The 12,728-nt window shown below is 38.9% G+C and overlaps 1 protein-coding gene across 1 annotated transcript; it reads right to left on the reverse strand.

Moving 5' to 3' along the window:
* Positions 1–804: 804 nt before the first annotated feature.
* prkaa1 (protein kinase, AMP-activated, alpha 1 catalytic subunit) lies at positions 805–11,484 on the reverse strand. Its single transcript, XM_059358026.1, has 9 exons — positions 11,311–11,484; positions 8,718–8,859; positions 6,872–6,965; positions 6,425–6,569; positions 6,177–6,264; positions 5,717–5,941; positions 5,057–5,576; positions 4,763–4,889; positions 805–3,718 (listed from the first exon to the last, which is right to left on the reverse strand). Exons 1-9 carry the CDS (start codon positions 11,405–11,407, stop codon positions 3,435–3,437), a joined length of 1,722 nt encoding a protein of 573 aa, XP_059214009.1. The 5' UTR covers positions 11,408–11,484; the 3' UTR covers positions 805–3,434.
* Between the last annotated feature and the right edge of the window lie 1,244 nt (positions 11,485–12,728).

The raw sequence follows: 12,728 nt of genomic DNA on the forward strand, positions 1-12,728 counted from the left end.
TTGACGACAATAAAACATCGCGTTTTCATACATTTATATCATTTATTTGTATAGCTAACTGTTTTATTCAGTTTCACTTTTAATAAATGTCATTACTAAAATACAATGTCTGCGACTGATGGTCCACTTTTCCAACTAGAGGCACTATATACCATATAAGATTTTATTTTTTTCCAATAAATTATAGATTGAATCTAAACCGTTGAGTGCTTTCCATCACAGTAATGCCATTGAACAGTTAAATACGTGTGGTTTCAGAATATTTAACATGCTCTCCTTGCAGCTGGACATTCCTTGTTTGCAGTGAAAGTGATGCAAATCTATCTAAAAGATCTGTGCATTTTCAAAATTTTGAGGGCACTTATAAAAAGAGAAAAATATTTGTGCATAAAGTTGCTGTTTTTTTAATGTGAAATGACCACACATTAAAATGCACGCTACAATCAAAGCCTTGTGCCATCATGAGTAAATAAAAAGCACAATATTGCTGTTATCAGTGCATTTATATGTAACAGCTGATTGGGATTAAGAGACTAAAATAGGAATTGAATGAAAAGAAAACAATAGCGTAATGTGGGTTTAGGATACTGGCCTAAACTGGTAAATAAATAAATATATACATGGGGCATTACTGCACTTTGCCCTTCTTAATTTCTGATGCTGAGTGAAAGTAGCAGTTCATATCCTGAGCACTGTTTATTTCATTACTCTAATGTGAAATTAGTACTGTTTCATGTTAATGTGACTTAATGGTTCAACAAAGCTGTCAAAATACAGAAAACATGCAGAGAAACTTCAGCAGAATTGTTTTGTGCAATTTAGCAGTTTATTAGGCAGGTGTGTATACAAATGATTTCAACACTTTTCATTCAGATTTACACTGGTCAATCTGGTAGGGTCCCTTTACACACCAAACAAAAATAGAACAATATTTCTTTGAAGCAGTCCAAACAGTCCGACTGACAGAATGTATCTACTGACAGCCCACTAGGACACGACTTCATAAACTGTCAAAAAAGGTCACGGCTTCACACATTCATCTTTCCTACAAAACCCATGAAAAGTTTTGTAATCAAAACTTGCAACTGCCCTATAAAACTAAAATTGTTTAGTTTTACAATATCATACCAAGACCATAGTGTGTTTCTTTACCATGATCACTATATTTCATAAACTCTAGTTTAAAACTGAGACATAAAAGGTCAAATATCAACTAAATATTTCAGTCCAAACCTGCCCCGCAGGGCAGAAACACAAACAAGATGATCACAATTATTGTCACTCTTGGCAATTTTTGTTAAATTATACCTCTGTAATGTAATATTGTTTATACAAATGAGATATTTTAGATTTTTAAAGCTGTGGAGAGCTCAACACTGGAACAGAGCCTTGAGCAATTGCTAACACCTCTTAACACAAGTAAAATAAATCTTTTTTAAGTGTCTGAAAGTACAACAGGAACATGCAGTTCTTTAAAACCCAGTTTAATTGACTTAAGACAAAAATGACGGTGAAATGAGGAAACCAGTTTACTGTTCAAGTTTGCTTTGTTTTTTCCTATCGCCATGATTAAGAGGTGGTAGCAGTTACTGAGGTCTACAAATATTTTGGCAACAACAATCAGTTTTATTTTACCCTTTGCAGGCAGAATTTTCTTTTCTTTTTTGTAATGCAAACACTTAAAATAATAAGTGAATTTTTAACTAACAGCAATTGTGAATGAACAACACTGACAAAATAATATTTGGACTTCACCCTTAAAATTGCAAAAGGTGGCAATAATTCTGACCAGCACAGTACTGATAATGATAAGGCAGCCAAACAACAGACACCGCTTAAAACTTTAAGACTGTGGACAGGAAATGGGAGGAGACGCATCATACTTGTGATTAAAGACACATCTAAGACTTTATGAGCTTGCAAGTATACGGTAATGTCTGACATTTTTTTTATCAAATATAAATCACCCACACATTTATGATCTTTATGCTTGTGCGATATTTTTTCTTCCATCAGAATTGCAATCTAACCAGCAGGACTTAACAATTCCAAGCTCACAAGTTTATTCCAGGTTTAAACACATGTAAACCTTTTAAGGTCCACCTTGAAGGGAATGTGTGGGCAATAAAAACTAAAACAAATACAAAAAATGACAATATTCTGGATGTTTTCACCTGCCAATAGACATTGTCCATGCACTGCATGTAATTGCTACTACTCATTTTCAAATTGAGCCTTGAGGCCTATACACTTGTGATGGATTGGCATTTACATATTGGATGTAGGCAAAAGGCATTTCACTCAGTACTCATAATCAAATCCTAATTATTAATCTAAAAAAACAAGAAATAGAGAAAATACAACAAAAAAAGTCAAAAATCAGCTTGTCGTTTTAATATGAGACACTGAAAATGATATATTTCTAGATTTCGACTGTCATGGCAAAATACCCCTTAAATGGTAAAAGCAGGCTATATTTATCTGGAAAGACAATCAAGTATCAGAATAATGGTGATTGAAGGAAACAAAGCTGTGATATTGATTTAAAAACCAGACTGTAAAAAAGGAAAATATATACCATCCAGCAATAGATCTTGATGCAATAAAGGAAAAAAAAATCTATTTCCAATATACCACCACTCCGTCCACTGATAAATATATTCACGTCTTTATATATAAAAATGTAGGGGACAGACAAATTCAAACAAATTTTTACAACAAGGACAAAACCATGAAAATTTAGTCTCTTGACAACTCAGATTCACAAAAAAGCAAACATAAATCTGATGAAGCATTCTTTTGTCCCTGACACAAGACAGAAATACAGGGGGCATTGCACTTCTTCAGAGTCCAATAAATGTGATGGGTATGACAACCCTTGTTATAGCCAGTGCAGCGCTCCGATACATCTGCACCACCTCTTTGATCCCCACTGAGAGAAAAACAAGAGCAGCAGGAAAAAAAAGAAACTTGTGCAAAAGTGCTTCCTGCATCCTATACGACAACCACCCCAACACCCAACCCTCACTGTGTGGCTTGCTTCTCTGCAGGTAAAAACTTGATCTTGTTCTCTGTACTGGAAAGCAGTGCTCACTGGCTACAGTACAGAAAATTCAGTGTAATCACTTGCATTTATATGTATAGGTGGGATGTGGACATTTGCGATTAAATTGATCAGGAAATTGTAAAACCCCTCCAAAATGCTGTTCTGTTCTAGCTATTAAATAGCTCGTCTTTCATCTTTCCAAATAACCCCTTATGTTCCCTGCCAGCTCAGTATACATCCCTTCCACTTTGGGAACACTAACCTGCGTCAGTGCCATGGAACAATCACTTCATCCTCCGCCTGGATGAATTGAGCCATGAATCGTTTGCATGCTTATTGCTATAAAGACACTCGGAGAGGAAAAAAAGGCTAGAGATTGTTTTGCAAGTTATCGTGCAAGTAGTTTAATAAGATTTGCGCACATCTCAAAGAACTCGATGGTGTGGCTTCCTGGTCGAGGGACAGTCATGGTGTCCCCCCCTCCCGTCGAGTCGATGGATGAGGTCAACGATGAAGCTAAGGAGCCTTCTTGGGCCTTGGTGGGGTGCACAGTGCTAGACATAGCTGGAGCGTCTGCTCCTTCTACATCGTTCTTAATAGTGGTGCGGTAGTTGCCCACAGATCCAGATCGGAGAGGGGTAGCAGTTCCAGATTTCGTCTCCAACATATCATCTGAATAACAAAGAACACAAGATATCAAAGGTCTTGAAAAGTCTTAAAAAATAAAATAAAATCAAAAGACACTGAATACTCCAAAAAATTCCCAAAAAGTTATTAAAATTATAGCTTCTATACAGATCCTGCTACAGACAGTAACATTAGTTACAAATGGCTTTGTGTGTGGTTGCGGGCGTTTGGGAGGCTTTATACATCTCTCAGCCTGAGCAATCACCTTCTGATTTTAATGTCAAATTCAAATCAGCCTTCCATTCCTTAAAACTATCAGTTACAACTGCACTCAAACATAAAACATAAAGATTTCTTAAGAAGTCCCACAGGGACATTTCCGGCCTTACAGCAGCAAAGTGTATGTATGGCAAATATGGAAAGAAGCATCGATAAAATGACAAGCAATATTCACAAGAAATACAAAAGTACTAACACTGACTACATTGACTGTAGCTGACTGCTGTAGCATACAGCAGCCAAAATGTAGTCTCATGCCCTTTACACAGCATGCCTTTGCTATTCCAGCTCATAACAACACTCTTATCTTATATTTGCCTTTGAGGTACCGCTGCACACCTACATAGACTGTGACTGAAGCCCAAGCCCTCAACCCTGAGTCAATCATTTATAAAGTCTGCACTGAGACAGCATACTACAGGACATTCTTGGGAAACACTACCTAGATATAGGGCAGTGAATTCAGGCCATAACAGAATGTCTTGTCAATGGGCCTCATTCACCAACAAGCTACCCAGAAGCGCTTTTTGTGTGTTAGTTTACATCTACTACAAACGCTGTGAAATATGACAGCTTGTTTGACCATAACTTCCTGCAGAAGTAACTCCACTGGTGAGAGACTGGTTAAAATGAAACACTGTGAAACAAACTGTTTCCATTTTAACTATCTTTTACATTTCAGGTTTATTGAACAGTTTGAACAACTTTTTTAACACCAAGGCTTTGGTTTCCTTTGTAAGTAAGAAATCAATAAATTTTTACTCATTTTAGTAAAGGTAAATGATACAGAAAGGTGTAGTAAAAACTTACCGTCTATGCTACGGAAGTCAAGGAGGTAGGTTCTACTGTCCACCTGGTAGAGTTGAAGGCTCATCTTGGTTTGCATCCCAGTGATCGGATTCTTCCTTCTCACACGTAGATAATAAGGATTCACCACCTGAAAAAGTTGTAAAGATATAATGACTGTATGGCACAACCTTTTTAAATGTACTTTCATATTTGTTATTTACAGTTAAACAACATAATTTCAATTTCAATTGCCTTGTGACCCCATTTAATTTTACTGCATTTCAACTACAACAAATGAAGCATCATCTTCCTTACCTTCCACTCGTAATCCAGCTGTTTCATGGCACGACACACTTCTGACATGATATCGTTGGGTCTACTCTGACTCCGGATACCCAGGTGCCACTTGGCCCTTCTAACACCCTGGTGCTTGGACTTCTGGGGGTTCAGTTCATCCAGTGTGTGGCGAGGCCTGGGAGGAGTCTCCGCCAGGAGGAAGGGTACCCGCTCAGGGTGGGGCTTGATCATGGCGGCCACAGCTGCTCCTGATGAGGTCAGGTGCTGGTCATCTAGGAAAGAGTCGGGAGGGCTGGATGCCAGGTAGAAATCCTTGGCTTCACTCATGATCCGACGATTGTCAATGATGAGATGGTAGGCAACGGCCAATGGGTCCTGATGGTTTCGACTGTATATGCAGGACAGGACCTCCTCCTCTGTGCACTCAAACTTCTCACATACCTCCTTCAGGGCCTCGTCGTCAATCATGTTGTTGCTGTAGGAGGGGTCCTCAGGGAACAAGTACTTGGGTAGGCCCTCTTTGAACCAATCATCCTCCCTGCAGGAAGAGAAATTATTTTTGTAGTAAACGACCCGCAGACAATTAATGCATCAATGATAATAACATTAGCTTTACATATTATAATCTAGAAAAGAAAACTACATGGTTTACTTTGTAATTAAATTCGTCAGGCTCACCGAATCTCTTTGATGGTGGCTCTTTTCATGGGGTCCACCTGTAGCATGTGTTTAAGGAGGCTTATTACTGAAGGGTTCAGATACTGCGGTGTGAAAAAGATCCCGTCACAGATCTTCTTAAAGAGAGTTGGCACGTGGTCATCATCAAAGGGAAGCGTCCCACACAACAAGGCATAGAGGATGACCCCACTGCTCCAGATGTCTACCTCTGGACCAGCATATAACCTGAGGAGGAGAAAGTAAACATTTTGTTAATTCTGCAACATCTTATAGCAACATAATGGGGGAATGCTTAAATTATGCGCCATTGACTGCATGCAACAGAAATATTAGAGAAATCATAATTTTCATTAGCCATGTAAAGAGCTTTTTTTGAGACTTTTTTGGAATAAGGGCAACAAGTGGAATATTTTGTGCATGCAAACATAGTCAATATCAACTTCTAATAAGAAAACCATACCTTCCTGAGATGACCTCAGGAGCAGCATAGTTTGGAGAACCGCAGCTTGTTCGCAGGAACTCTCCATCTGACATCATGTTTGATAATCCTGCACAGAATTTTACAGTTATAAAAAGGTAATTATAAGCCCCAATAGCATTCCAGCATATTTGATTGCTGCATCCCTAACACAACATAACAAAGTCCATAATTGCAACATTAAAAAGCATCACCCGTAAAGACCCAAGTTAGGATTGAGACACACTTACCGAAGTCTGCAATCTTGGCATTCATGTGTGCGTCAAGCAGCACATTTTCAGGCTTAAGGTCTCGGTGCACCACCATGTGTCTGTGGCAGTAGTCTACTGCTGAAATAATCTGCTGGAACAGTCGACGACTCTCCTTTTCATCCAACTGTCAAAGCAGAAATTGTACATTAGGTGTGATCTTCACTCTGACTCAGTTAGCACATCACAGCTGACTAAGCAGCACTTCATGCTGTGTTTTGATATCTTTTTCAGCCGCTGTTTTTGGTTCACAGGTTGCTGTATCTGCACCAAAGACTGGCAATAACATCGAGAAGTACATAATGCGCTTTTGTGTTCTGCTCTTCTCGCTGATGATAAAATATATAACATATGCTACACATGACAAGATGGAAAGAATGAAGGGTGGATATCATTATAAGAAACTATAACAATTTTCAAGTATATTACCTTTCCATTTTTGCAGATGTAGTCGAACAGCTCACCTCCCGAGACATATTCCATCACCATGAATATATCTGTTGGGGTGCTAATAACCTGATACCTGCAAACACCAAGACAAAGTTGAAATCATGTGCATCATCAGCAAAAAGCAAACAGAACACTGCTAAAATACAGACAGTTTGGCCTGAATATTTTATCATTAATACAAAGAAAAAACAGGGAAGTGTGCTTAATCTCCAACAACATCAAAAGTGGCCAGGGGAAATCATTTTGTATTCTGTGCCTCACCAAACTAGCTGTCTAGGCCCATGGCATGTGTGTGTGCTCCATTTCCAGTAAAATGACAGAGCAACAGTTTAACTTAAACTTAATATCCTGGTATTCAATGCCTTGCTGTTACGGAAATACCCCATTTGATAGAGAAATAATTTATGAACCTGTGCTTTTTTGCACCATCTTGTGCTTGACCCTCATCAGAAAAACTGAAATAAACTTCACACATGAGCCACATTTCTCCCTCTTACTGTCATATTCAACATCAAGCAGCAGAACAAGCCAACAGGACAACTGAGTCCAAGTTTGAATGCAGTTTTAAAATGCTATAAACAGTAGCAAACAAAAGATAAAGTGTTGACAGTAAAACTTTTTCTTTAATCCACCATCACAAAATTGCCATTCTTGTCTAAGGGTAAATCCAATAATTATTGTGGTACAGACTACAGGGACGAATGCATTTCAAAATTAAAATGACCAAAGTTTCAGCAGATGATGACTAACTGCATATGTCACAATTGCAACAAACATTCTGTAACTGAAGCTGTATTGGGTTAAACTGCTCCATTAGTCCTCACTTGACACTATTCAGACTAGACAGGCAGTGCTATGCACTCTGCCCCAGTGTTTGTGCATCCTGTCAAAGATGGGATCTCTACTGCTCGCTCGCTCACACACACACACACACACACACACACACACACACACACACACACACACACACACACACACACACACACACAAAACAGAGTTTACATTCTTGTGCATGTATGACATGGAGTGGGTATTTCAGGCAATTAGCCACACCTCATGGTCATTTTAATGACCTGTAAGTTTGGCCTTCAGCCCTTGCTGCTTGTTGTGGACATCCACATACCAGGTAGGAAGTGCCTCTGCAAATTTATTTTTAGATCAGTGACTCTTCCAGCAACAGTGTGCCACCATGGGATTTTTATGTTGCCAAATGGAGTATTTACTTCAGCTTTGTAGAATAAACGTCACTGCTTGACGCATGTGTGCATTAAAGCACTAACAGCGTACTGAGATGGCCTCATATTATTGTCACAGTCAGTTCAGACATGTGAGGGTAAACAATGACTCATTCGAAAGCACACAGTCATGTATCTATCAACACTTGCAGATGTTATCAGCAGTTGCATAAACTATTTAAGACAGGATAGATTGGGTTTGCTTGGCAAATTCACAAATATGAAATGGAGGTGACATTTCTTTTCTTCTGTATTACAATTACACAATACAGACCCACGACTTCTGTTGATACACCTTTAGTGAATACTGAATTGAAGGAGAGGAGATCACACAACAAAGCTAGATGAAAGATGGTGATGAAGCACTTTTTCTATTAAAATGAAAGGTCAACAGGGAGGATAACCAAAACAGGCAATAAAGCAGACTGAGCCACAGGCTGAAGAGAAAAGAGACTGGGTCAGACAGATATCATCCCACATGGATGTATTCTAAAACACACCATTAAAGCCTGAAAATAGCTCACTGGGTGGCATTAATGTGGCGACAGGGGGATTACGAAGCAGCGAGCAGGATGTAATCTAGGACTTACAGTTTAATTATGTGAGGATGCCTGAAAAGCTTGAGGTTCTGGATCTCCCTGCGGATCTTTCCCACCACATCCAAACTGCGGATCTTCTGCCTGTTCAAGATTTTCACGGCCACTTGGTGCTTGGTCAGCTCATGTTGGCCCACTGCAGGATTAAATAAAATGAGCACATATGAGTAATAGCAATTACAACATACCACACTTAAGAGAAAAATGTTATGAAATAATGCAAAACCAGTTTTGCTTAGAGGTGAAAGCTTTGTATCTTCAAAATGCCAACTTTTAAAGAACAAATAAAGGGTTTTTCTTTTTAAACAAACCTGTATTAACTTATTTTTAGGCCATTTGCAGACCACGGACCCAAGCTGTTACACAATATTATCATATTATCACAATATAAAGTTGATATGGCAAATGTGTTTGGAAACAGTTGCTTATTTACACATCTAGAAGACACATAACAAGATTAGCTTTAATTTAGATTCAAGTTTCTAGCCACCTGATGAATGCAAGTCAAATAATTACCCTCCATTTAACCCTGGTCTGGTCTCCACCATTTCCTGAGGGAAATATCTAACTACTAAGGTATTCAATTACTAAGCTAGTTGCCAACTTTGTCTGTTTGTCCTTTAGTGCTTGCTGTATCTGGAAATGATGCTAAGGGACCCAGACAATGAACCAAAACAATAAAATGGGGGCAGGAAACCAAAACAATGCATTAAATGATGCTAAAATATGCTGTGCAGATGAGTTATATCTCTCTGTGGGTACATCACAATTATTTAATATATTGTCATTAAATAATATTGATTACAGCAGCTTCAAGTGTAGAAAAATGCCATGAAGTGTTGGTAAATGCTAAAAGTGCATCTGCAAAAACTGATATAACCATGTGACTGTAACCACAACACTCTGAAGACCATTAACTTTTTTCTTTAAAAAAAACATACAAGCAGCTAGTTTTCACTCTGAGGATGTCAGTGGCTTTTAAAGGGGATTCCCAACCTCCCAAAAGAAATTTATCGAAACCCAACTTCAGTTTAAGTGAAAATGACCAATGCTACACACGAAAACAATGTTCTGCAACAGTGGTAACAGGAGGAGAAAACAGATCCGAAACATATCAACAAATTACCATACTGAGTAAAAACTCAATGGGTGGTACAAAGCTGGCACACTTACTTGCAGGAGTTAGTAAACAGCTGCTATTGATTTACCAGTTGTAGTGGTAGTGAACGATTAACCAAGTCTCCGGTAATCAAGACCATAATCAGAGCAAAAGACTGGTCTTTTTCCTTACATCAACAACAGTGCAGAGAGATGACTCACTGGAAATTAACTGACTGTAAACAGTCCACAAAGTATGTGGTTCTTCCGACTGTTCATTTAGAGAGGGCCAGGTTTGGTTCACTTCATCTGGTTATATTAGAGCTGAATCATGTGTCCCGAGGAGACAAAATGCACTACACTGTGAAACAGAAAGCCGTCTGCAAGAGAGGTTTCACCCTTTTAACTATCACATCAGTCGATAATAGGGGCACGTCTGAGAGGAAAATTTGAGCACATACATTTTCAAATCCAATAGATCAGGGATGGCCAACTTAAATGCTGGAGGGGGCCACAATTATTCATCGACACTACCACTGGGCCACATATAGGACCGTGCGCTTAACCAGATATGATGAAACTGCAATTTTAAATGTTTACTGTGCAGTAACTTAACATATTTCATGCTCAAATGCATGTATAAACGTATAAAAAGGAATACAAAAGGTCTGAAGCAAATATATATATAACCACTAACTGTTATTTCTTTTTTTTCAGTGCAAGAACAGCAGACCAACATTAATTGAAATAAGTCATTTTGTGCATTTTTACACTGCACTTTTAAGATTTCATGCTCAAATGCATGTAGTCACCTGCAATAGATGCTACATTTTGCATTAAAAGGTGTTGATACAAGTAAAGCTATATATTGACTAATCGCACCGCCCTCCGGACTGACAACACTGGGCGTAGAATCGGCCGGGTTTGCCTAACTCCCTCCCCACACATCCAAAAGCATTACTGTCTCGTCTATGAAAAGGCAACTATAACTCATAAGGAGGGCAGAGTTCAGATTAAATACATTGCCAAGCAGAATAACTTTCTTAAATTATATGCAAAAGGAGATTAAAAAGAAAGGACAGGGATCGGTATAACTACATGACTCTCATTAATATGCACCCAGCTAGCACTAACAGCAGTCAAGAAGCTTTACTTCCCGGTGTCTGTCTTGACAAGCGACTTGTGGCTTTCTGGCTAGCTCGCAACGCAACCGCCGCGAACTGAAATAAAATGTGGCTAAATACAAGCTAATGTCAGAAAAACTTGCATTGTGTACTTGTCGTTGGGAACTGCCGCTATAGCTCTCCAAAAACGTCACGTTTGTCATAAAGAAGTTGTGCTAAGGACAACAAGTGTGTTACCTCTCCTGGCGTTGCGACAAGTTAGCTTTCCTAGCATGCTAAGTTAAGTTAGCATGCTAGGCTAAATAAGCTAAGCCACCATCTTTCAGTCGGCAGGATGCACAGACGTAAAGAGCCGTCAGACGTACCTTTAACCTTTCCAAATGTGCCCACTCCGAGTGTGTCTCCGAGAATGTAGTGTCCAATTTTAACTCTTCCTTCATGTTTCTGCTTTTCCGTCGCCATCTTCCCGCAGTGGCCTTGCTGCGGGGTTAGCTGTCTGGGAGCAGAGATGGACCGGACTCCGCTGTGTGCGTCTCTGCTCCGCACGGAGAGTGGGAGGCGCCGCGGCTCCTGCGCGATTCGTCGAAGCGTAGGCGACGTAGTATGATGCCTTCAAATGCGTCTCGGAAACTCCTAAATCGAGGTGTGATTATCAACTTTTCGTGGATTGATCTTGTTTGTTGCTTGAAGATATTTAGATATATTGCTGTTTTGTACATTATACATGCATTTGATGATTTAGGAGAAACAAAAGTAAGGCAAAACTGTAGCGTGGTGACAAAATAAATCATCAGGATCTCAGTAACAAACGTGATTAAATGTAACAAATGTAACATTAATTATTTACAGAGAAAGAAGTGGTTCATTCACTATGGGAACTGTGTACTCAGCAGTAGAGCCATATATGGACCAAATATTCAGTTGTGTTTTACATTGGTCCGACTGGTAAATGACCTTTGCCTAAGACAGGGGTCATCAGCTACAGTTGTGAAAGGACCAGACTTTTTCTAATCGGCCTCGTGGGTGCCGGACTTTCAAATTAAAAAAATATAATGTACTTATGCTTCTATCATTGTTTGATATTTTCACTTTCTTACTAAATTCTTGCTGTTTATTTTGTCTACATCATTGACTCCTAAAAAACATGGTAAATCCATTATAATACCTAGATACTTAACAAGAAAATTCTCCTAGATTTCCGTCAAGGGGGCAGTACCCAGAGTAGTTAAAAACTGTGAAATACCAGATGCTAAATACCAGTATGCATTTTTTTCTTCCTCACATTTTTTTTATTTTTTACATTTATTAGGCTTTTATTCTGCAGGCCAGGCTGGAAGCTTTGGTGGGCCATATTTGGTCAGTTGATCGCTGGTCTAAGACATGCAAAATTAGATTAAAACTTTTAAAATGTCTGGGAGTTACAGACACAGAGTTACACATCTCACTAAGCACTAAATGCATTTATAATTTATAAAGAGTTTCATGGGAATGTGATCCTGTGGTGACACAATGAGGCTCATAAAAATGTGCCACACCCAAGCATTACAAAGACCCAAAAATCTTGTTTGCATAGCTTACTAAAATAAATTCTTACTTAGTAGTCGTCTTACCTTGGTGATTACAACATAACTAGAGAAAGTAAGTTATTGTGTCAATGCTAGTGAAATTGCATGAATCTTGCAGTCACAGTGTTGTCTTACTGTTAACATGGTTTATAACAGAAATCAGAGCTGAGGGAGCCATAAGATGGCATCTCAGTAGGTGAACTTTATCCCATGTACAT

This window comes from Centropristis striata, chromosome 19 (genome assembly GCF_030273125.1).
Source record: "Centropristis striata isolate RG_2023a ecotype Rhode Island chromosome 19, C.striata_1.0, whole genome shotgun sequence".
In the NCBI taxonomy this organism is placed as follows: domain Eukaryota; kingdom Metazoa; phylum Chordata; class Actinopteri; order Perciformes; family Serranidae; genus Centropristis; species Centropristis striata.